The 25,859-nt window shown below is 45.3% G+C and overlaps 1 protein-coding gene and 1 long non-coding RNA gene across 6 annotated transcripts in view; one reads left to right on the top strand and one right to left on the bottom strand.

Annotated features, from left to right (window-relative positions):
• The window catches only part of DUS2 (dihydrouridine synthase 2), a 52,941-nt gene that overhangs the window by 5,086 nt on the left and 21,996 nt on the right, over positions 1-25,859 (bottom strand). For all 5 annotated transcript variants that reach the window (XM_078438905.1, XM_078438904.1, XM_078438907.1 and 2 more), the window contains 10 exons: positions 21,179-21,224; positions 18,279-18,370; positions 17,434-17,477; positions 15,754-15,814; positions 12,170-12,217; positions 7,090-7,155; positions 6,834-6,904; positions 4,236-4,322; positions 2,713-2,881; positions 26-147 (listed from right to left, as the gene is read on the bottom strand). In XM_078438905.1, the coding sequence (XP_078295031.1) occupies positions 26-147; positions 2,713-2,881; positions 4,236-4,322; positions 6,834-6,904; positions 7,090-7,155; positions 12,170-12,217; positions 15,754-15,814; positions 17,434-17,477; positions 18,279-18,370; positions 21,179-21,224 (806 nt within the window). The remainder of the gene's footprint in view (positions 1-25; positions 148-2,712; positions 2,882-4,235; positions 4,323-6,833; positions 6,905-7,089; positions 7,156-12,169; positions 12,218-15,753; positions 15,815-17,433; positions 17,478-18,278; positions 18,371-21,178; positions 21,225-25,859) is intronic.
• LOC144614622 (uncharacterized) lies at positions 154-8,796 on the top strand. Its single transcript, XR_013552508.1, has 3 exons — positions 154-510; positions 937-1,171; positions 8,354-8,796. It is a non-coding gene; the product is annotated as an uncharacterized LOC144614622 (long non-coding RNA).

Here is a 25,859-nt window from a genome sequence, read left to right as displayed (position 1 = left end):
TATGGGCGGCCATTGCCTCTCTCACCAAATTTCCTGAGAAGACTGGGCGGCATGGAGCAACCTTCCCTGGGGCGACTCCAACTGTTCTCGTAGCATCTGGCACAAGCAATACTTGGTGTTGGTGTAGTGGTTTTCATACTGCACAGCCTGAGGAAAGAACCAACATGAGCCTACTTGCTGCCCAGACAGGTTCTGAGGCCTGAGCTATGGCAGGGAAAGGGCCTCCAAGAGGGCATCAGAGGTATGCTTGCAGATGAGGTAGTGTGACCTCATAAGAAAAGCCACCTCCATCCTGGCCATTTACTCCTCCTGTTAGTGGCACAACGCTCAAGAGTCATAGCTGAGGGTCAGGAGCATATTCTACTGAACAGCCTGACAGAAGTCCAGATGTGTGGGGACCCCTTCCTGCTTCAGCCACCATAGGCTACCACAGAGGACCTGCTGCCATTCCAGGGCAGGGAGGAGGAGCAAGTCAAAATCTGGTGCGACAGGAACAGCACCAGGACAGGGGTGAGATTCTTCCATTTCTAAACACAGTGTAGAACAGCCTGTCTCCAGTCTACGGGCATACCACCCTGAACGCGCCCGATCTCATCTGATCTCGGAAGCTAAGCAGGGTCAGGCCTGGTTAGTACTTGGATGGGACAACAGCCTGTCTCCAATCTCCCCAGCCATGGGTAAGGCACAGCACAATGTGCCAGTCGTGTTCACATGTTACTTGTCACTTCACTGAGCTTCACAAGCGTGAGGTGCAGTTGTTACCCCTACTCCACAGACTGAGAAATGCAGCCTCGGGAAGCAAGCTGACTGCACAGGGATACCCAGTAGAAGCCTGCCTAGCTGGGCAGACAGAAAAGCAGTGAGTGGAGGGTGCCCCAGTCTCTAGAACATCCTCCCACCCTTTGCCCCCTACACTCTTCTAATCTCTCCACCTAGGCCTGTATCTTCAGTAACCTGGAAGGTACCGTGACATGCTGAGGACAAAGCAGACATACGTTGGTAAAGCCCCAGCCGGTGGCAAGGCCTTGATCCAGCTTGTCAGAAGGCACCTGACTAGACCAGCAGCAGCCCTGCCTAAGCTTGAAAGCCACTCCCCTCCTTCAGGACTACAGCTCTTGAGAAGCTGCCAAAGGATGGACTGAGCAAGAATGACAACATCACCTTTTACCCAGTGAGCAAGCTCAGCACAGCTGAATGTATCTTCTCTGCTACAGACTTGCTACTCAGGTGGAAGAGCTAGATAGGTGACCTAGGCTAAGGCAAGGTCTCTAGCTGACTCAGGGTACTGGATGGCCTGGTGGTCACAAACCTGCCCAACAGGACACCTGGAACCCAGGGGATGAGGGCTGTAGTATCAAGCTGGGGAGGCTCTAGGGACAGAAACTGCCCATCTTTGGGCAGTTAGAAGCCTCAGGGCCTCCTACCATACCCAGCTTGCACAGTCCCAGGGATACCCACATGCCATGGCAGCCACAGAGCCAAAGGCATGGCCATGGCCTGAAGGGGGCATGGGCAGTCTGAGGATCTGAGAAGCTCCTGACCCTCCTAGGAGGGTGCAACTCCCAGTATCGAAGAGGATGAGGGCTAGACTCTCTGCTCAGGCCCAGTGCACTGATGAATTAGAAGTCTTCCGACTGTCTCTCTGCCTGCAGACATGTACAGCTAATCACAGAGACTCACACAATTCCAGGATTGTACCAAAGGGACAGGGCAGGTGAACTGGTCAAGAAATTCCTTTAGAGGGATGGGGCATCTGGATGGCTCAGTCGGTTGAGCATCTGACTTAGGCTCAGGTCATGATCTTGTGGTTCATGAGTTCAAAGCCCACGTTGGTCTCTGTGCTGACAGCTCAGGACCTGGAGTCTGCTTTGGATTCTGTGTCTCCCTCTCTCTCTGCCCCTCCCCTGCTCATGCTCTCTCTCTCAAAAGTAAAAAAAAAAAAAAAAAAAAAAAAAAAAATTATAAAGAATTTTTTAAAATTCCTTTAGAGGGAAATGTTTCTGGCACTACAATCAAGCTCTCAGTGAGAGGAAAAAGCTAGTCCCTAAGGAGAGGGTTAAAGTTAGGCTATTCCCTAAGTCAGAGGTTAAAGCGTTCTGGGAATGAGCAAGAGAAGAGTTTTATTTTATTTCAAATAAGTCAACTCTACACCCAGTGTGGGGCTTGAACTCACGACCTCAAGATCACCAGCCACATGCTCCACCAACTGAGCCAGCCAGGCACCCCAGCAAGAGAATAGTTTTAGAAGTGATTCTGACGCATGACAAGATGCAAAGTCTCTATGCAGATAATCTATCCTCAACAATAGTTACAATGGCTTTTCTTAGCTGTAGCTGTTCAGGCACCAACCACTGGCATGAGTGTCTTCAGTGACACAGATCCCATTGTCGTTGTGCATGCGTGTATATGTGTGTGGAGGATGTGAGAGAGAAAGATTCACATGTTTGGGGCCTTAGCAGCATCCTGAATCCCAGGGTCCTTGATAGGACCTCATTGCCTAGAAAGCTTTAGAAGGAGGTGATGGTAGGGGTTGCCCCAGCATCCTCTCTTCACATTGAAACCAGGGAGACCCAATGCTACATTATAAGAACTACAAAGAGAAGGAGAGGGACAACAATGGCTGCTGGGGGCTGGGGGCTCACCCAAGGCACCTTCTGCAGGAATGTGGCAGACAGTGAAAAATGTTTCTTTTGAAAAAGTGCATAGACGTACATATCGGATGTACTTCTGCATGACCTCCTCCAGGGGTCGCAGACCCTCCTTGAGGAAGATGGATGGGTTCCACATGGCGGCTCGGGCCACCATCACAGAAGAGGCTGCTGTGGCTTGTCGAAAGTCCTCTATGTCCAAATATTCTTGGATGTGGTCATGAGATCCTCCGCTGAAAGGCAACAGGGGAGTGAGGGGTATCCTCATACTAGCATCTTCAGAAAAAAGCAACTCCCAGATCTGCTACTCATTAACCTTGTGGCTTTGACCAAATCCTTCAGCTGTGAGTACTTTGGGAGACTGGAGGTTATAACACACACCCCACTATGGGGTCAGAAACACCAAGTGAGATAACACAGTGAAACAGCCTGAACCAGGCCTGGCACTTAACAGGTGTCTCAGAGATTTTACCTTCCTTCCCTCCTCCTCATCCTAAACAGTGGCTAAAGCCAGCCCAAATCTGAAGACATAGGTCTGTTAAGTGGATGCTGGGATCACAGAAAGATCCCCAGCCTGGAGCACCTATATACCTACTAACAGATGGGTCAAAAACCACAGACACAGTGGTGATCATGAGAGGAAGGAAGGAGGCCCAGTTTGGTTGCAATTTCCCTTCCTGCCACCCCGAGGCCCCAAGGGCCCCCTTGGAAACTGCTCCATTTGCATCTGTTCCATTGGGGGCCAGGTGGCAGCCTCAATCCAGGCACAGCCTTATATGTATGGTGGGGAAGACCCTCAGGTGGCAGCAGCAGCAACAGGATCCAGGGTCTTGAGTATCCTACCCTCTCCATGCCAGCCCTAAAACTCCTGGCCTGGGAACAACCAAGCCTGGCTACCACCCCCAACCTTAACTCGCTCCCTCCTTCCTACCAGGCAGGCATGCCCTTTGTCAGGACTTCGGGGCTTTAGAATTTCTGTTCCCATCTTGCCATCAGGCTCTATGCCATCCTAAGGTACAAGGCTGCACTGGACTGGCCCACATGGCCAGCGCCCCAATGACAACTGGACACTGTCTTACTGCTAAGCCTCTGGGCTGGTCACTGGTACCTCAGAACTGTCAGTCTCATCCCCTGGTCCTATGGCTGCCCAGAATGCTTGTCTGGGCTTTGGACTGTGACCTGCCTTATGCCCCCTGAGCCATACGTCTGTATGCTCTGGCTTGGGACTACTCACCCTACACCCTGCACACCTAACTCTGGGTGTGACATCACTTTTGCCTTGGGTCTGCTTCAGAGGCCGCTTTCTTGCTCTCCCTGTCTCCTGAACACTCCTACCCTCAACCCCTCTATCAAAATGCCCTGGGACCCTGCCTACTGCACACCTACATCGGCCACTCACCAGAGGCTAGTGGACACAATAGGTACTTTTCAGCTTCATGTCCAACCTCATTTTTTTGTACTACCCTTTTCTCCTTTTCCCTTAGGTCATTTTTTAATGCTAGCTCATTCCATTTTTTGTATGCCAGCTCAAACTTCTCTGAGTGAGGTGGAGCACAAAAAAGTAAACGATGAAGAAGAGAGGCTTACTTGGCTATGACAGGAATGGAGAGGGTTTCAGCAATGGCTCTGATGGCTTCACAGCTTACAGGGTGCTGAGGTCTTTCTTCCCGCTTTCTTGGAGATAAAGAAAAAAGGATGGGCTGAGGGCTGAGGCCATATCACAGTTCAAACTAAGGTTTACCTTAGCCAAACCCTACCATCCTCCCTACTGAACCTCAGGAAGGCCATGTGGCCATGAAGGACAGGGTTCTGGGCTGCAGAGGATGGCTCTCCATGACCTCTGTTGTAAGGGGCAGGAGCAGCAGAAGTCCCTGCTGAGAAGGCAAGTCCAGCCCTTGCAGGCCTGCAGGTGAGGCGTGGCTGCACAGGGCTGGTGTGGGTGGCCTGGCTCCCGAGGTCACACTGCCTTTCCTTGGCTTCCCTTCACCTGTGCCAGAGATGAGGGACAGTGCTATAAGAATGCTGCCCCTACTGTCCCGGTGCTGCCCTCCCCACGAGACTGGGAACAGCTGCTGCCCTCAGACTGGCCACTCCCACACAGCTGCCTATGCTGAGGCTGAGTTGGGCAGCTGATCCTGGGGAGAGGCACCTGGCACAGGGCAGACCCAGCAGGCAGGACAGGCCACAGATCATGGCTGTCACAACAAGCCCTGGAGAGGTAGGACCACAACCTAAGCCCTCTCCTTCCAAGGTCAACTGCAAGAGGTTCTTGTGTATGAGTGAATGAGTCTTAGAGATGCTGAAGTGAAGCCTGATCTAAGCTATGCTCAGGAACAAGCAAGAGAGATGGTCAACCAGACAGCCCTTGCTCAGGTCTTGTCTGCGTGCATCTCCTCTGGTATGCTCCTCAACAAAAGGGTCAGGAGGCTCAACAAAAGCCTCAGAAGGCCCTGTCAACCCATCCTCACCTCTACCTCCCCACACCCCAGCAGCCCGTTTCAGCCCAGAACCCATCCTCAACAGCTTTGATGGCCAGAAAGCCCCTCTTTAAACTCACCCGAATCTGTCTTCCTGGTGTTTCCAACTACTGGTAAAAAGGAATAGCTGTATTTATTCAGAGAACACCATATGCCAGGCACTGTGCCAAGGCTATATATTCACAACCTCATAAAAGCCTCAAGACAACCTTATAAAGCAGAAACTATCTTAATTTCCAAATGAAAAATGTGGTACTCAGAGAGGTTAAGTGATTTATCCAAGGACATACAGCCAACAAGCAGCAGAAATGGGAGCCCAAACCAGGCAGTCTGAGCCTAGAGCCTGCTGCCACAGGGAGGAGCTTGCATGTACACGTGTGTAGCCTTTCCCTGCCCCCTACTGGCTTCAGCCCACACAGCTCTCCTTTTCTCTTACACATGTTGGGAGTTAACATTTTCTCTGAAAATCCTGTCATAGACACATCCAGCAAAAAGTGGGCTGTTCCTATAAGAACCCTGAACCCAAAAGGAACATCACTCAGAGAAGAGAGGTCACTCTGGCCAAAGTCTGTTGACCTGGGATTCTGTACAAAACTACATCATAGGGGTGCCTGGGTGGCTCAGCCGGTTAAGTGTCCAACTCTTGATTTCACCTCAGGTCATGATCTCACGGTTCATCAGGCTCTGCATTGACGGCACAGAGCCTGCTTGGGATTCTTTCTCTCCCTCTCTCTGCCCTTCTCTCACTCGCATTCTTTTATGTGCTCTCCCTGACTCAAAATAAGTAAACTTTACCAAAAAAAAATGTACATCATGGACACACGGAACAAGTCTAACTGGGAAACCAAAAGTAGCCTTTAGCAACACCTCAGCTCCCAGAAGACAGCATATTAGCTACAGATACGAGAGCTGTTTAAAGTAGTCACTGTTGGGGCGCCTGGGTGGCGCAGTCGGTTAAGCGTCCGACTTCAGCCAGGTCACGATCTCGCGGTCCGTGAGTTCGAGCCCCGCGTCAGGCTCTGGGCTGATGGCTCGGAGCCTGGAGCCTGTTTCCGATTCTGTGTCTCCCTCTCTCTCTGCCCCTCCCCCGTTCATGCTCTGTCTCTCTCTGTCCCAAAAATAAATAAAAAAACGTTGAAAAAAAAAAATTTAAAAAAAAAAAAATAAAAATAAAAAAAAATAAATAAAAAAAAATAAAGTAGTCACTGTGACAGCTGGCAGTCCAAGAAGGGCAGACAAAAGAGACAATGCCATTAAAAGCAGAGCCATCTGCATGGGGTCATTTGGGGGAGAAGCTATTGCTCAATGTAGTGGAAAGCAAATGAGATTCAGAGTCAGAGTTCTAATTCCACCACTTCCTGGCTGCACAGTACAACTGTGAACCTATCACTCAATCTCTACCATTTACACATCCTGAGGGTAGAGGCGTTTCCCCTTCCTCTTGTGTCTTTAAACTCAATCTTCCTCTCCTTCTCTGTCTCTAAACTCAGTGTAGTGTCTACCACCAGTAGGTGTTCAGTGAATGAAACAAAGAAAAATGCCCACCCATGAAGGGTTTAGCTGCCCTCAGGACTCAAAAGATGTCAAAGAGCTAGGCAGAGGCAGGCTGCATATGTAGAGAAAAAGTTGGCTGTCACCTAGGGTCTGACAAAGGATTGTTACGATGGTTGAGGACTGCAAGTCAGTCACTAGATAGGGAACCACTCACCTCCCATGAACTGCAACGGCAGCAATGCCAGTCCTTTCTATCCGCTTCACAAGGCTCAGGGTATCTTCCAGCTGGGGAAGAGGACAGTCCAGGGTGGTTAGACAAGCTACCCAGCGAATAGCTGCCAGCTCCAAAAGTGAGCTCAGCCCCACTCCCTCCTCCAACCTAAGTCAACTGTCCTCGAGAACCATTCACCTCCTCCCAAAACAACATCCTTTGAAAAAATGGACCTTGAAATGTAACACGTCATCCTTACCGAGGGCAGGATGCGAATCTTGCAGGTCACAGGTCTGCGAGTCCCTTTAACAAGAGTGCTGAGGATCTGCAGAGAGGAAAACACAAACACTTCTGGAAAAACCACCACGACTGCTCATACTATTTTTTTTTTTTTCAACGTTTTTTTTTTATTTATTTTTGGGACAGAGAGAGACAGAGCATGAACGGGGGAGGGGCAGAGAGAGAGGGAGACACAGAATCGGAAACAGGCTCCAGGCTCCGAGCCATCAGCCCAGAGCCTGACGCGGGGCTCGAACTCACGGACCGCGAGATCGTGACCTGGCTGAAGTCGGACGCTTAACCGACTGCGCCACCCAGGCGCCCCACAACTGCTCATACTAATTAACTCTGTTACAGACCTGTGCATTAGGCGCATACAGTGATGTATGTCAATTTCTTGGTAAAACTAGAAAATCTTTTCAATTTTTAAAAAAGTTTCAGCTTGGGGCGCCTGGGTGGCTCAGTCGGTTAGGCGGCCGACTTCGGCTCAGGTCATGATCTCACGGTCCGTGAGTTCGAGCCCCGCGTCAGGCTCTGTGCTGACAGCTCAGAGCCTGGAGCCTGTTTTGGATTCTGTGTCTCCCTCTCTCTGACCCTCCCCCGTTCATGCTCTGTCTCTCTCTGTCTCAAAAATAAATAAATGTTAAAAAAAAATTTTTTTTTAAATAAAAATAAAAAAGTTTCAGCTTAACATACTCCCTCCTCCAAAGGATTCTGAGGCCTAGTCCTGGTTGAGAACACATGGCTGACAGCTTCATTCCTGCGTGAAAGCAATGTTCCCTGAGTGCTGTTCCAGGATCTACTGAGCGAGAGAGCAAGGAAGGTTTTACAGGTCCTGGGCCCTGTCCTCATATGCCTCTCTTTAGGTGAGTCAGATATACAGAAGTGAAATGGCAAAGGAAAAAACAACATATTCAACACATTATAAAGTGTTAATTTGCACAGTAATTGCAAAGGACTTCAAAGAAAGATCAAGAAGTTATACAGGAAAGTGTCAGAGAAGTGTCAAGGCCAGGTCACGTATGAATCAGAGATCAAGAGACATGCAGATGACAGTGAATGTCTGTGGCATTGCTATCTTCTTCCCTTATCGAAAATTTCAGGCCAGGGGTGCCAGGCTGTCTCAGTCATACAGCATCCAACTCTTGATCTCAGGGTCATGAGTTTGAGCCCCACGTTGGATGTAGAGATTACTTCAAACTAATAATTTTTAAAAAACTTTTTTTTTTTTTTTTAAATTTCAGTCTAGACAAGCTGGAGGGAAGGTGATCCCAACAGCTCTCTTCTAAGAACTGACTGCCAGAAGAGCAGAGAGGACACCCACGCAGCTGGTGCCAGTCTTGGTTCTAGACAAGTGGGGGCAGCAGAGAGCGAGACTGAAAGAACCAGTCAAGGAGGCCTTTCAGGGACATTCTCTGGCAAACCGCTCCAGAAGACATGAGACGAAGAGGCTGGGCTGACAAGGCACGTTAACAGATCACAGGCAAGACAGGGCCTGTTGGCCCAAGGACCAATGCCAAAGACTGGCAGGAAGGAACAGTCCCCAGATGCTGCCCCAGGAGGCATACTGGACCTGTGGTCCTAGGGTCACTCTGGCAGGCCTTAAGGGGGCAGCTACCCTTTAAGGCAGTGGGGGTGGGGAACTGCCAGATCCACTGAGATACACAATAAAAAATTCTCCCTTGAGTCCTATCCCTCACGCTAACCGTAGCATATCTGGAATGTTCCTTTGCTATTGTGGACTTAGAATCCCATAATGTTTGGGGTGCCTGGGTGGCTCAGTCAGTTGAGTGTCTGACTATTGATTTCGGCTCAGGCCATGATCCCATGGTTGTGGGATTGAGCCCCGCTTCAGGCTCCGCGCTGAGCGTGGAACCTGCTTGGAATTCTCTCTCCCTCTCCCTCTGCCCCTCCCCTACCCATGTGTGTGTGTGCTTTCTCTCTCTCTAAAATAAATACAATGAAAAATTTTTTTAAAAAAAATACAAGAACCCCCTGATATTTGGTGACTGAAGCAACATGAGCTGGTTTGATCCAGTTCTCTGTTTTGCAGAACTTCCTTTGCTGTATTTCATCCAAGTAGCTCTAAGCACTTTCTTTGGTATTTCTGTTCATTTCATGTGCTTGTTCAGAATCAGGAAGGAAATTAGTAATCAAAATGCCCAGCCACCTGCAAAGGTCACATTAAGGGGAACGGGTGAGAGAATCTGTCTTCTGGCTAGGCCCTAGCATGAAACCCCCCTAGACTCAACTCTCCCAGATCCAAGTCACACCACCTGTCTCTGTAGTATGAAAATCAGTGAGGGAGAAGGACCTGAGATAGGCTCATAACAGATAACACAGATAACACAACACATCTACCCACAAGCAGGCTCAACTCACCAGATCTACCAGCTGACTCAAGAAAAGCAGACTCTTAGCTCCCCTGGTTGTTGGGGAATGAGTGGAAAGGAGGATGGAGAGCATAGGCTTAGGTATCACTGAGAACCGAGTTCAAGTTCTGGCCCTGCCAGTTGTTAGCCTTGGCCCAAGTGCAACATGCACAGGGGGATGCCCTGGGCAGCCACGGGGGTCAGATCTTGGAGTCCAGGGGTTAGAGAAAGGATATTACCAACTAAGAGTCTAAAACTAAGGTCCTTGGGGCACCTGGGTGGCTCAGTCGGTTAATTGTCCGACTTCAGCTCAGGCCATGACCTCGTGGTTTGTGAGTTCGAGCCCCGCATCGGGCTCTGTGCTGACGGCTCAGAGCCTGGAGCCTGCTTCGGATTCTGTGTCTCCCCTTCTCTCTGCTTCTCCCATGCTCATGCTCTGTCTCTCTCTGTCTCTTGATAATAAATAAATGTTTAAAAAAATTTTTTATTAAACTAAGGGTCTTAACCTAGGAAAGATGTATCAGTGTTACCAAGAAAGATTTTTCGAAAGACTAATTAATACTTCCTCCCTGCCCCTATCTACCCCACGCCTATACAGAATTCTCAACAGATAGAACACCAAAAAGAGAAGAAGCAGAATGAACTGAGCAGTTTAACTCTTCTGCCTCATGTGTGAGACATGTCTTATCCACAGAGGGGCAGTGGAGAAGACAGAGCCAACAGCCTAGGTAGGAGAAGCCAGAAAACTGGAGAATAATAAAGATGTCTGAGTGCATGTGTTGTAAAGCAACACCACCCCATACCGGGCCCTCTTCCCCAAGGGGGGGTGATGAATTTGACATCCACAGTTGTCCACATCCACTCCATCCTACACAGAGGGGTCTGACTAGAGGTTCCTAAGTACAGATGTCAACTGATCCATAGCTAGACACTTCTAAACTACACCCAGGCACCTCTAAACTGAGATGCCATCAAGAGGGAGCACTGATATTGGCATAGGGGTCACAAGACCATGGCTCTAGACACTGCTCTGCCTGCTACTTACTTGCTATATAATCTTGGGCAAACTACTTTTATCTCTCTGTGCTTTAGTTTTATTATTGTTGATCAAATAGAGATAACAAATGCCTGCCCTATTTACTTCAAGGGGTTTGAAGAACAAATGGAATAAATGCTAGAATATATTTTGAAAAGGAAATTACCCTACAAACTGCAGGGATATACTATAGGTACTATATACATATATAGGCACGTTATATATATTACTACAGTACATACATATATAGGCACGTTATATATATTACTACAGTACATACTATATATATTACATATGTTATGTTATTTATATATAAGTATTATATATTATTATTATACATACAGTGTGCACATATATGTGTGTGTGTGTGTGTGTACCTATCTTCACATGGGGAAAATGAAAAGGCACCAAGCCCCTCAACACATTGATCTTCCAATATCCCAAAGACAGTGGGGCTGGAGGAATATATATGGTTGAGCTGCTGACACAGCAGCCAGCACAAATAATGGCAGCTTTCATTGGTGGTTCCCTATCTCAAGTTACTCTAGCCTATGAGAGGCACTAGAAGGTTTAAAGCGCAGACAGGGAAGCCGGAATGGAGGATTAAAACAAAGGAACTAAGAGGGGCAACAAGGAGAGAGCTGGTAGACTGACAAAGAAGTAAAAGGTGCATATGGCTTGGTAGAAAATGTCACCCCTACAGGCCCTGGCAGCTCACAACACGGTGACAAACGCCAACCTGTCTGCAGGGCCTCATAAACCTGACTTTTGGAATCACCAAGGGAAGGGGAGCAGAGGCGACCAAGTTCAACTTGCCTCACATGACACTGGCCAGGCTGCTCTCAAAGGCTGGTGGTGGACTCTGCCAGTGTGGAGGGGACCCACTTTTGCTCTCAGCAAGCCCGCTGGGAGAGGCCAACGCCCACCACCACTGGCACAGAGTCTGTCCACAATCTACAGATAGCCTGGCCTATGCTCACATGATCTTCTCAGAAGGTAGATAGGCAATACAGAGGAGCCTCTAAATGACTCCTTAAGCCCCTCGGCTCTCAGTTGACATGTCTCCAAGCCCCGGACTTTGGAGGAACTCCAAGGCTGCTATGGGTTCGCTCAGGGGTTCCCAAACCTGACTGTATGTCACAGTCACTGGGAAGCCTTTCAAAAATTTTCCAGACTCCAGGGGTGCCCACCTGGCTCAGTCACTAGAGCATACGACTCTGGATCTTAGGGTCGTAAGTTTAAGCTCCACACTGGGCACAGAGCTTACTTAAAAAAATTTTTTTTCAGACTCCAGGGGGGGTAACTGATAAACTGAGTCATTAAATCTTGGGGGAGGAGGGGTTCCTGGGTGGCTCAGTTGGTTAAGCGTCCGACTTTGATTTCGGCTCAGGCCATGATCTCATGGTTCATGAGTTCGAGTCCCACATCGGGATCTCTGCTGGCAGTGCAGAGTCCACTTTGGATCCTCTGTTCTCCTCTCTCTCTGCCCCTCCCCTGCTCACGTGCACATTCTCTCTCTCTCTCTCCGTCTCAAAAATAAACTAACATTAAAAAAAAATCTTGTTGGGGGAGATGAGGGTGGGTGCATGTTCAGACAACTCTAGTTCACAGGCAAGTTTAAGGACCTCTATTTTCACTCCTGCAGGACTTACCTTCTCAATCTTGTCAGGGTCTGACAGCAGAGCAGCTCCCATTCCCCCCTAAGAAAAAGCACACAGAGGGTCTTCTTACACTTGGAGAAGGGTGGTCCCTCCCCATGGTATGGCAACGTGGTGTGGCAACCTGGCACTCACAGCTAAGAGACCAAGCAAGGTTCACTGGCAATTAGCACTTCCCCTCAGCAAGAAGGAAAGCAGCAGCAACTAGGCTCACAATGCCAGGGATCAGAGTTTGATGAATTCTAAAAGTCATCACTCTGATCCTCTTAGCAAAATCCACAGATCTATCCAGAAGTGGGTTCTACAAAAATTGTTTTTCAGGAGTGCCCATTCCCTACTCAGGATCTCAGTGTCTCAATAAGCTAAACCCCACAATCTCCCAAGCCCTTTAAAAAGCAATGAAGCATTCTCCCTTCGAAATGAGATCCAATGTACCTTCATCCTATCCTACCAACACTTGCTTTGGTACCACCACCGCCAGCAAAGCGACTTAGAGGAATATAACCTGCAAATCTTGTCCAGGCTCTTCTTCCCTGCCAACAACAATGCTCCAGACCAGCATCAAACTCTAGCAAAAGCCCCAGCTAATGGAAACCAACAACTTGAGGAGCTACTTAAATCCTGACATTAACACCAGTTGAGTTTTGACGGTGAGATTATTAGTGATTGGTGTTTTTTGTTTTTTGGGGTTTTTTTTGTACTTTTCTATATCACACAAGTTCTGGACAATGGTATGAATTACTTTAATAATCAGGAAAGGGAAGGATCTCTACAACGGTAAAGGGAAAAAAACAAACCCAATAAATAAATTGCTTGTCAGTATATAGACTGCATACCAATGAATGCTCATAGGATGATGGGCTCAGAAGTTTTAAGTTATTACAGTGTAATTTCCTATTTAAGGATGACAGATTAGAATCAGAGAACTCTGAACCACCACAGACTCAGCCAGCCTGAGCTTGCATTTCAGAGGAAAATGGGAAAAGCAGAGGAGCTACCAGCCCTGGCCTATCTTGTTACAGATACAACCTTAGAGGCCTTAAGGAAAGCCCTGGCCACTCACCCCAACTCCGTGTGTCCTCACGCATGATCCAGCCCTTCCTTGGGTAATCAATCACAGAATCTAAAATCCAGTCTTACTGGCCCTTCCACAACAATGGTTTTCTCAATTAGTATTTCCTTCCTTCCTTCCTTTCTTTTTAACTTAATTGCTTTTTTGAATAGGTGACACATTAAAAATTTTCAAGGTTCGGGGCGCCTGGGTGGCTCAGTCGGTTAAGCGGCCGACTTCGGCTCAGGTCACGATCTCGCGGTCCGTGGGTTCGAGCCCTGCGTCATGCTCTGTGCTGACCGCTCAGAGCCTGGAGCCTGTTTCAGATTCTGTGTCTCCCTCTCTCTCTGCCCCTCCCCCGTTCATGCTCTGTCTCTCTCTGTCTCAAAAATAAATAAACGTTAAAAAAAAAATTAAAAAAAATTTTTTTCAAGGTTCAAAAGGGAAAAAGTAAGAACTCTCCTCCCTTGAGGAATGGAAAACTTTTCATATTATATTTTCTATAAGGCTTCAATTTTTGAACCACGAGAAGAGAGTGGCTATTCAGGTGGCATGTACTGGTATAGCACACTGGTAGACATCTGTTCTGACCGGTCAGGGCCAGTGCTGTACCAGTTGTTAGTTATTTTGAGAAGCACCCCTATAATGGGAATTTATTCCCTATGCCAAACCAAATAAAAACTTGGTTTCCTTCCCCAGGGAAAGGCAGTGTTACTAGTTTCCTGTGTGTCTTTCCAAATATATTCTATGAAGAGAAATGTAAATATATACATAAATATTCATTCCCCATTCCTCATATATAAATGGTGGTATACCATATCTAATTTGGCTCCTTGCTTTTTCATTCCACAACGTGTCAGGGAGATTATGCCACTAATTTAAACTCTGCTCCTTACATAACTCAGAAGCACAAAGGAGTAATTAGAAGACAGCAAAATATGGTCCCAAGTTTTTAACTCCTCATAGACAATTTCAAACCTCCATAATCCCTTGAAATAGCTGTCGACAAGCCCTGTGGTTTTCAAGCATCCAAAGATCCTTTCCCTCAAGTAGCCTTTTGCCTCCTGGCCTAAAGCCAAAGCCCCAAGCCACATAACTCCTGGGAGCAGAGTGCCTGACTCTGGGCAGTGGATCCAGGGGGACATCTGCTATGTCTACGCTGCAGATCCTGACCATGAACCCTGTGATAAGATTCCCAGTGGCAGCCCTGCAGTCAGTCCCAAGCTGTTCTTGTTTTCTGCCCCACACATGCTTTTCTTCCAGCAGTCCCAATCACACTGAAGACCAACTGTCCTCCTGGCTACTGGTCTTTCCTCCCTCTCCCGCAACCACTCACCCCACCTCCCCACACCCGGTCTGATCATTTGCCACCCAACTCCTATCAAATTCTACTCCAGTTTCACTTCTCCTCTCCCCATCCCTGGTCTCCCCTATGAGCCCAGGACGTTCACCTCCTAAATCTGTGTTTCTAAGTATTTCTACACAGAATATATTTGGAAAGAGATAAGAAAATAGTAACACTGGTTTCCCCTAGGGAAGGAAACTAAGTTTCTGATCACATGCCTTCTCTGTTCAAAAAGGTGAGAAATATCAAAAGTCCAAGTTCAGCTAATCTGGTCCTAACCAAAATTTACAATCCTGTGCTCCTCTGCTTTCTCTTTGTCTTCCGCTACCCAACTCTCAAGTCAAATCAAGGTTCTCTGCCTCTACCTCATGTTGGCCTCCAGGCCCCTGCCTCTGCCACTCCCTCTGCCTGCAGGGTCTCAAATCTCCTCATCAAGGACCACATTTCCCTATATGATACTGAGTTTAAGGGCTGCCTTTCCACTCCTTTCTGTGAGCTACCCTAGCACTATGTTCTGACCTTCTGATATGACAATGGGGACACATGTATTGCATGGTCTATTTTTTTAAATATATGTCTCAGTTTTATTCATGAAACAACAAAGTCCTGTTCACATTTTTTCTTTTAACATTCACATCGTTAATTACTCACGCATAAGTGCTCTGTGTGTGTTTATCTATGTGTGTATGTGTATGTGTGTGTATATATATAAAATTTTTCCTGAACTATTTCCAGGTAAGTTACATTACATGATAGCCCTTCACACTGAAATATTTCAATGTGTATTTTCTAAGAATAGAGATATTCTTGGGATGTCTCATTGGCTCAGTCAATGGAGCATGCAACTCTTGATCTAAGGGTTATGAGTTTGAGCCCCACATTGGGTATAAAGATTACTTAAAAATAAAATCTTAAAAAAAAAAAAAAAGAATAGAGATATTCTTACAAAACCGTAGAAGAGTTATCAATTTGATAAATTTACACTGATACAGTATTTCTAGCTAATCTACTATGGTCCATATTCCAATTTTGCCAGTTGATCTAATAATATCCTTTTGAGCATTTTTCCCATCTACTACAGGATCTAGTCCAGAGTCAGGTACCATACTTAGCTGTAATGTCTTGTTAGTTGCCTTTACCCTGTACCTTGTACTTGTAAGGCATATAAACAAATCAGTTTACCTTGGTGGAATACTCTTTTGGGCAGCCCATGTTGACATCAATCCCAGCCACATCATTTTCCCTGGAAAAACATGAAATAGAAAAGGTAATAAATATTCAACTTAAGGAGAGAAGTTAGAGTCAAAGGCACGGGTCTGTGTTCATGAACCTCTTGCTGTGTGCCTCAGTAACAGAAGGTGAAAAAACTGGTCTCTGAAATGTACAACTGCCTTCCCTGAGCAGAGCTCAAGAGGAAGAGCATTTTGTGCTCAAACATCTACAAAGGGCTAGTTGTAGAGGACTTTGCTACTTGGGAATTTTACCAGATAATCCAAATACTGAGTGACAGCCACACTGAACCCAGTCCCCAGAGTTCCACTTCTGACTGGGGTAGTGAAAGCTATTTGTCAATGCAAAGAAGTGACATGAGTATAAGAGCCCCTTCCCAGAGCACTGGTTCTAGTAGAAGTTAAAGGACTGTCTTTTGTTTGCTGGGCTGCACAGATGGCTTACTCCAAACAATTTTCCGATGTGGAAGGACCCTTAGCTCATCTTCCATTACGTATACAGTTAACAGTCTGTAGCTACTGCCTGAATTCCTTCTCACCATTATTGTAATTAATAACAACAGTTAACAGGGCGCCTGGGTGGCTCAGTTGGTTAAGTGTCTGACTCTTGTTGATCTTGGCTCAGGTCATGATTTCACAGTTCGTGAGATCGACCCCTGCGTCAGGCTCTGTGCTGACAATGCAGAGCCTGCTTGGGATATTCTCTCTCTCTCTCTCTCTCTCTCTACCTCTCCCCAGTTCACTCTCTCTCTCTCTCTCTCTCTCTCTCTCAAAATAAATAAATAAACATGAAAAAATTTTTAAAAATAATAATAGCTAATACTAAATGCTACGTGCCACTTACTGCAAAGACATCTATATGCATTATTTAATTTACCCTCCCCTATAATGTTAGAGGTAGGTAGTACAACAGGTCTCTTTTTTTTTCCCTAAGATTTTACATTTTATTTATTTATTTATTTAATGTTTGTTTTTGAGAGAGAGAGAGAGAGAGTGGGGGAGAGGCAGAGAGAGAGTGGGAGACAGAATCAGAAGCAGGCTTCAGGCTCTGAGCTATCAGCACAGAGCCTGATGCAGGGCTCAAACCCATGAACTGCGAGATCGTGAACTGAGCCGAAGTCGGACACTTGACCGACTGAACCACCCAGGCGTCCCTATAGGTCTCATTTCAAAGATAAGGAAACTAAGTTCTCAGTATGGTTAAGTAACTTACCTACGGTCACTCAGCAAGCAGCAACCCAGAATTCCAACCCAGGTCTGTCTGACTCCAAAGCCTATCTCCTTAACCACAGTACACTCCCGCCTTCATTAATTTAGGCAGCAATGAGCCTTACCTACATTTCATGAGACTTAAAACCTTAGGGCTCATAGTCGTAAGAATCCCTGGAAATCCATGAATAACCCCTAAAAAATAGTCACCCAAGCAGAGGTTATCTGGGATCTGGGCACAGTGGGTACATGTGAGTCCCAGGCCCGCCCTTGAATGCCACAAACAAAGAAAAAGAAAACAGACATTCTTCACCTGGAAAGAGAAGGTAATGAGTTAAGAGTCAGGAGGGTGGTCACCTCCAAAGTCACCAGAAATAGTAAAGCTTCACAGGAGAGGCAAGGCAATCCTAAAGGGAGAACTTACACAAGTCTGGCCACAGCAAGGGCTCGCTCTGCATCTGAAGTCCCCTGGGAACACAAGAGGCTGCATCAACCACCATCCCTGACACAGAAACACATGCATAGACAAACACATCTGTGCATGCCATACGTGCGCATGCGTGCACACGCAGCCACAAATGGAATCTGCTGGCATTCTCTTAAACAGCCAGCCAGCCCACTGGACTGGCTGTCGGAGGTAAAAATTGGACTTAGAAGGGCTAAAAAATGTCCTCAAAGCTGTGATTACTTTCAAACATATAAAAAAGTTAACAAAATTTTATAGTGAACATTCATATACTCACTACTTACATTCTACAATTAACATTTTGCTATATTTGCTTTATCATGTCTACCCCATTATTCTTAGCATTTTTTAAAAAATTTAAACATCATTCAAAACCTATTTCTGAAAAGTCACCAAAAATGCCCAAAGTGAGAGAAGAGCACTAGGAGTCATTATAACCCTAACATGAACAAACTACTCTTGAGGAAACCTAATTTTCTTTCTATGGGAAATATATACAGACTATACAAAAACAAAGAACATGAACTGAATAACCAATTGTAGGGGGTAAAAATATTTAAGTCATGCCAAACAAATAATTAAGGAAATTAAACTTGGAAAGGAAATTAAACTTGACACTGGAGGCATGTAACAGAGAACCATGGCCTGATTTCCTTAAATTGTTTCTACCAGTGTAATTGCGCATGAACAAATCTTTGAAAAACATTAAAGCAGAGTCTTAGGAAACCACAACTATGCAACAGAGCCCAGGCGTTTAAAGATGGGTGAGCCTTGGGAGGGCGCTCAGCCCTGGGATCTCATACCATCTGGAAGACAACCCTGCTCTGTTCTCTTTTGCAGGTGCGGAAGACTACTCGGTCATCAGGAGCAACAAAGTCCACAGTGCTCAGCACCTCTGCAAGAAAACACAAACACATGGGGTCACCCAATGAGGAAGCGAGTTCAACCTAGCCTATTCCCTGGAAGAAAACACAGCAAAAGTATCACTTTGAAGGGGAAAAAGGGATACTGGAAGTACACACAATTCTTAAAAGAAATCAGTGTATACATGGAGGCTTCTGAGGTGCTGATGATGGTCCCTTCCCTGACTTAGGTGACGGTTAGTTACACGGTTGATTGCTTTACAGCTATTTGTTATACTGCATGCTTGTGTTTTATGCACTATCTTGGTGTAGTGTTTACATTTCACAATTTTTAAAACACTGGAAAAAAATGTACATACAAGAAACCTTGTCTATGTTTCAGATTTGGCCCATATTTTCCCAGATGTCACTCTGAAGTTCAATAAAGTTGCCCTTTCTTTTTGTTTGTTTGTTTGTTTGTTTGTTTGTTTTTAATGTTTACTTTTTAGAGAAAGGGAGAGAGACAGAGTGCAAGTAGAGGAGGGGCAGAGGGAAAAAGGGGGTTGCACAGAATCCGAAGCAGGCTCCAGGCTCTAAGCTGTCAGCTAAGAGCCCAATGCAGGGCTCGAACTCCACGAACCGTGAGATCATGACCTGAGCCAAAGTCAGACGCTTAACCGACTGAGCCACCTAGGCGCCCCTTAGTTGTTCTTACTTAATTATTTATCATGTGCTAAGTACTATGAGTGGAGATTTATTCAATTACAGTCAACTCTCATTATGTGGACTTATGTACTTGCAGATTTGCCTGCTTGCTAAAATGTACCTATAACCCCAAAATCAATATGTAGAACTACCAAAAAATATTCGGTCACCTGATGCATGTCTTCCCAGCTGAGATCAAACAAGGCAATACTCTACCTTCTTGTTTCAGCTGTCATTCTGTAAATAAATGTCCTTATGGTGGTATATTTAATGCCACATTTATGTGCCTTTTGTTGCTCCCACCATTTAAAATGGTCCCAAGCACAGTGCTGAAGTGCTATCTAGTGTTCCTAAGCACAAGAAGGATGTGAAGTGCCTTCTGGAGAAAATGCATATCAAACAACCTTTGTTCTAACATGAAGTTGTAGTGCTGCTGGCTGTGAGTTCAATGCTGGAGTAGAAACACACGTAAAACAAGGTTATGTATCCATCTGTTGGTGAAAATGTTGTGACCAGAGGCTCGCAGGAATCTAATCCTGTATTTCCCTTAAGAACAATGGTTCAGGGGGCGCCTGGGTGGCTCAGTCGGTTAAGCGGCCGACTTCAGCTCAGGTCACGATCTCGCGGTCCGTGAGTTCGAGCCCCGCGTCAGGCTCTGGGCTGATGGCTCAGAGCCTGGAGCCTGCTTCCGATTCTGTGTCTCCCTCTCTCTCTGCCCCTCCCCCGTTCATGCTCTGTCTCTCTCTGTCTCAAAAAAAAAAAAAAAAAAAAAAAACCGTTAAAAAAAAAAAAAAAAAGAACAATGGTTCAGTATTTGCTAGTTTGGGTTTCAAAGCAACTTTATAGAACATAACTATTGCATATAACAAGAATTTCATATGCTCCTTCAGAACAGAGCTCTATGGTAGGTACTACCATTATTAGCTTTCAAAGATGACTGCCACATGAAAGAGATCCAACGTAGCAGATGAGAGAATACGCCTACCTTGTGCATTTATTTTAAGAAATAAATGAGATCTTTAATACACGTCAAGCACTTCCACAAATGGAACCAGTTATTATCACCCCAGCACTAAACAGATTAGAAGGTTAAAAATGTAGGATAGAGGTGGTGACACGTTGGGAGCGGTAATTGAAAAGAATTCCCACAGTACAGGCTCATGACTGGCAGTAGGAAGACTGGGAGAAGAACCACAAAAACTCAGTGTGTTTATACAATAGCTTTATTATAACAGCAAAATACCGGAAACCCCTGTTAAAGCATGGATGAAATCAATTCTGATATAGTTATCTGTAGGTACTAACATGGGAAAATGTCCTAGCAAAAAAGTAAGAGGCAAAATATGCACAGCCTGATCCTAAGAAAGGGTGTAGATATAAACATGTTCTATTTTTATATACACGCTTTACTAAATGTATAAAAAATATACATTATTCCTCTCTGTGATTACTTCTTCAAATAGCAGATTATGGGGGATTTTCATTTTCTAGGTTATACAGGTCTATAATAATAAATTTTTCATAACAAAAAAACTATAAATCTAAAACAATTAAAGACAAAATTGAGTCATAACTTCTGGCAAACTGATATTAAGGTTTCACAAACGTGCGTACATTTCGAAAACCTCAAACAATACCACAATTCTAATCAAAACAGAATCAGCCTCATCAATAAAGCACCAGCAAAACCACAATTTAGCACAACCACTTCTATCTGCAAAGTACTTACATGTACCTTATCTTATTTGATTCTCACTCCAACCCTATGATTTAAGTAAAGCAGGGATTTTGATTTCAATTTTACAGCTGAAGAAATGGAGGCAGAGAGGTCATATGACTTGCCCAAAGTCACACAGCTATCGGGTGGCAGAGCCAGGAACAATGCTGAAGCCATCCCAAGCCCAAGGCTTTTCTATGTCAATTTCTATGCCAGCAAGCCTGTGATGGAAGGTTATCTCAGCCTGTTCCACATCTGGCTCTTTGTCACAGTCTCTGGAGAGTAGTGACTCTTTTCAAGGGAGCACATGATCCACAAAATTACACAGCCAGACAAGGAGCACAATGGAAGGACACCGTCACCGCAGGCAAGGGCAGTGATAGTGCTGCATGGCCCTGACCAGGCACATGCACAATCCTGGGACCAGAACTGCACTCACCATTAACAACTCTCTTGCACTGAAGCATCTTGAGGTCAATCAGCTCCTGCAGAGGAATCAGAGGGCATTTGTCAGTGCTGGTCATGTAGGTAATGGGTACAGGGGGAGGGACCTTCATCACAAACCTAATGGGGGTCACTTGGCCTGTCACCCTGCTACTAACAACAAATTATGGCTTTGGGGAAATGTAGTGCTGACCTCCTCACCTAAACATGGCAAGCAGGAGCCTGAGTGAGCTACCCTCAATCAGCTGCTCTTCCCAGGGCCCTTGGAGATGCTGGGGGCCTAGAAAGGGTGAGCCACTCAGGGAGCCAAAGACAAGACAATGGCCCAGATTATGGACACCTAGACACTCTCCTCACCTACTAATCTCAGCTCCAGTCGATCCTCTCAAAGAACCTCGCACCTCATCCTTATACAAACAGCGGACAACGAAGGGCTGCCAGGAAATATCCAAATGACAGAAGCGGGACCAGTGAATAAAAGCAGAGGGAGAAGATTTGAGTCTAAAACTCCTGTCCAACATGGGTCATACTGTGTGGAAACAAAAGGGGTGAGCTCTTTAGCTCTGGACATATTCAAACAGACTCGGGAAAGAAAGGACAAAGAGGTTTCTTCAAAATCAGTATCATGAAAATGAATGACAAGCTGATGTCTCCTGAAGGATTGAGATTCTCTGCCTCTTGGTAGGAGACAACTGTTTTGCTTTGTTCAGCGATCATTTCAACAAATGTGTAAAATAAATCACAAGAGCCAGGCACCTGTCACACTTCCCAGAAACTTATGCCCAGGGGTTCTGGGGGTTGAGAAAAATACAGGAAGGAACTCTGTCCCCTGGTCCTCATCCCCATACTGACTACCCATGAGCCTCAGCAACTCTAGCCAGGTAGGCACAATAGCCTTTGCTCCCTCAGGGGAGCATGTAGGGCTAAAGTGGCCAAAGGGCACCTACAGCATCCGTGGGGCTCCCCCTAGCATACTCATCATCAAGGTTAGTACACACTGTTGGTGTTTCTGTGGCTCCCCACTCCATGTTGCAGTCAGGTCAACAAGTATCTAATGTCCACCAGGCCTGGCCAAACAAATCACCACTACCAAACAGTTATGGATAAACAGATGCCATTTAAGCCCCAAGAATCAATGTGGTGTCTCAAGGGATGGACAGAGCCCAACCAGACCCCTATTGCCAGTGATCTCAGTTGCAGGAGCAAGCAAAAACGCAAGGGGACAAGTGGGCGGCACTGAGTGGCCTGTACTCATAAAAAGAAGTTCTGCAAGGGCGCCTGGGTGGCTCAGTCTGTTGAGTGTCCGACTTTAGCTCAGGTTATGACCTCACGGTTTGTGAGTTTGAGCCCCGCATTGGGCTCTCTGCTGTCAACATGGAGCCCACTTTGGATCCTCTGCCCATCTCTCTCTCTCTGCCCTCCCCCACTCGTATTCTCTCTCTGTCTCTGTCTGTCTCTGTCTGTCTCTGTCTCTCTCTCAAAAAATAAATAAAACATTAAAAAGAAGCAGCAGCAGCAGCAGCAGCAGCAGCAGCAGCTCTGCAGCCAGGCTGGGCTTTGGCTGGAGAGGAGCTGGGTAAAGCAAGGGTGGCCCGTGCTGGGGCCCCAGCCCTGCCAGCAATAACTTGTCCTCCCCAGGATTCCCAAACCACCCTCTGCCGAGTCTACCTTTACTACTTCTTCATATGCCAGTTATAGATACACCTGTCATATCTTTACCATTAGACTGTGAACCCCCCCGAGGAGGATCCTGTGTCCACACAAGAGTAGGCTTTGAGGACCCAGGCCAGGTAGCCTGAGTCCCAAGAGGAGGAGTTAAGGCAAAATGGTCCTTGAGATGTCTTATTTTCTTTTCCATTGCCCCACCATACCAAAAGAGCTTTTGGGGCCTGGGTTCTGTCTTCAAATCAGCAACATCCAGCACGTTGCAAGTTCTCACTTAACATCTGCTGAAACCTCAAGACCTTACACAGACCTTACACAAGATCTTACACAAAACCTTTCTCAACTGCTTAAGTGGAGAAATTCATTTAAATTGTCACCAATAAAACCACAAGTGTGTCCGCTTACTCACGTACCCTCAACACCACTGTTCATTTTAGTTAGTTCTATGGGTATAAAATGGAACCTCATAGTTTTGTTTTGTTTTTCACTGTATTTCCTTAATTAGTGAAAACAAACATTGTTTTTCCAAGTGGGACAGTTTATCATCTGTGAATCTTTGTAGAAAACTGCCTTTTACATCTATACAAGTTGCAGGAAAAAGTCTATTCTTTGTCAAATTTCCTATTGAGTTTTTCTGTCTCTATTATCACAAATACTTTTCCTATATCACTACCACTCCTCAATTTTTTTTTTACCTACACCCCATTTTTTTCTATTTTTAATTGACATAGTTGACATCATTTTTTTTTTTAAGATTTTATTTTTTAGTAATCTCTACACCCAACATGGGGCTTGAACTCACAACCCTGAGATCACCAGCTGTATGTTCTCCCTGCTCAACCAGCCAGGCACCTCAGCTGACATATAATATTACTTTCAGGTCTATAACATAGTGATTCAACAATTCTATATGTTATGAAATGCTCACTACAAGAAGTGTAGTTAGCATGTGTCACTACACAAAGTTATTACAATATTATTGACTCTCTTCCCTATGCTGTACTTTTCTTTTTGTTTTTTCCTTTTAGGGAACTATGCTATACTTTTCAACCCTGTAACTTTATAACAAAAAGTCTGTACCTCTCAATCCCCTTCACCTATTTCACACATCCCCCCTACCTCCTCTCCTCTGGCAACTACCAGTTTGTTCTCTGTATTTATGAGTTTGTTTCTCTTTTCTCTGTTGCTTTTTGTTTATTTGCTTTGTTTTTTAGAGTCCACACGCAGTGAGATCACACAGTATTTTTCTTTCTCTGTCTGACTTATTTCACTTAGTATAATACTCTCTAGCTCCATCCATGTCGTCACAAAACTCAATTTCTATCAGACATAACATTCTATTTTTATAGAAGAGACCACCCTAACTTTGCCATGAACAGTGCCTTCTCATTGCTAAATATATCTCTATCGTATGGTTAAGAATATAATTTTAATTGTTTTTTCTTTTTAAAACTAATTTAGCTTTTTAATTTATCTGAAAATTAAGGCCATTTATAAGTCACTTTTTCCTCACATGGCTATCCAATGTTCTGAACATTTAATTTAATTTAATTTAATTTAATTTTAATTTAAAAAAAAAATTTTTTTTTAACATTTATTTATTTTTGAGACAGAGAGAGACAGAGCATGAACAGGGGAGGGGCAGAGAGAGAGGGAGACACAGAATCTGAAACAGGCTCCAGGCTCTGAGCTGTCAGCACAGAGCCCGACGCAGGGCTCGAACTCACGGACCATGAGATCATGACCTGAGCCGAAGTCGGACGCTTAACCGACCGAGCCACCCAAGCGCCCCAATTTTAATTTTTTTAAAGTAGGCTTCACACCCAACATGGGGCTTGAACTCACGACACTGAGATCAGGAGTCAAGTGCTCTTCCAATTGAGCTAGCCAGAAGCCCCACAACACTTAATTTAAAAAAAATTTTTTTTTAACATTTATTTATTATTGAGAGACAGAGAAGAGACAGAGCATGAGCATGGGAGGGGTAGAGAGAGAAGGAGACACAGAATCCGAAGCAGGCTCCAGGCTCTGAGCTATTAGCACAGAGTCCGACATGGGGCTTGAACTCACAAACCACAAGATCATGACCTGAGCTGAAGTTGGACACTTAACCGACTGAGCCACCCAGGTACCTGATCACAACATTTATTTTTAAAATGCCTTATCAGGTGGGAATGCAAGCTGGTGCAGCCACAATGGAAAACAGTATGGAGGTTCCTCCAAAAACTAAAAATAGAACTACCCTACAACCCAGCAATTGCACTACTAGGCATTTATCCAAGGGATACAGGAGTGCTGTTTCGAAAGGACACATGCACCCCAACGTTTATAACAGCACTATCCACAATAGCCAAAGTATGGAAAGAGCCCAAATGTCCATCGATGGATGAATGGATAAAGAAGATGTGGTGTATATATATATAATGGAGTATTACTCGACAATCAAAAAGAATGAAATCTTGCCATTTGCAACTACGTGGATGGAACTGGAGTGTATTATGCTAAGTGAAATCAGTCAGTCAGAGAAAGACAAAAATCATAAGACTTCACTCACATGAGGACTTTAAGAGACAAAACAGATGAACATAAGGGAAGGGAAACAAAAATAATATAAAAACAGGGAGGGGGCCAAACATAAGAGACTCAAATATGGAGAACAAACTGAGGGTTACGGGAGGGGTTGTGGGAGGGGAGATGGGCTAAATGGGAAAGGGGCACTAAGGAATCTACTCCTGAAATCATTGTTGCACTATATGCTAACTAATTTGGATGTAAATTTAAAAAAATAAAAAATTAAAAATAAAAAAAAGTTAGCATACTAAAAAAATAAAAATAAAATAAAATAAAATAAAATAAAATAAAATAAAATAAAATGCCTTATCAGGGGCATCTGAGAGGCTCAGTCAGTTAAGCACCTGACTCTTGATTTTGGCTCAGGTCATGATCTCACAGTTTGTGAGATTGAGCCCCACGTCAGGCTCCATGCTGACAGCAGGGAACCTGCTTGAAAA

This window comes from Panthera onca, chromosome E2 (assembly GCF_046562875.1).
Source record: "Panthera onca isolate mPanOnc1 chromosome E2, mPanOnc1 haplotype 2, whole genome shotgun sequence".
In the NCBI taxonomy this organism is placed as follows: domain Eukaryota; kingdom Metazoa; phylum Chordata; class Mammalia; order Carnivora; family Felidae; genus Panthera; species Panthera onca.
The sequence above is the reverse complement of the archived record's forward strand: the minus strand, read 5'-3'. Positions and strand labels throughout refer to the sequence as shown.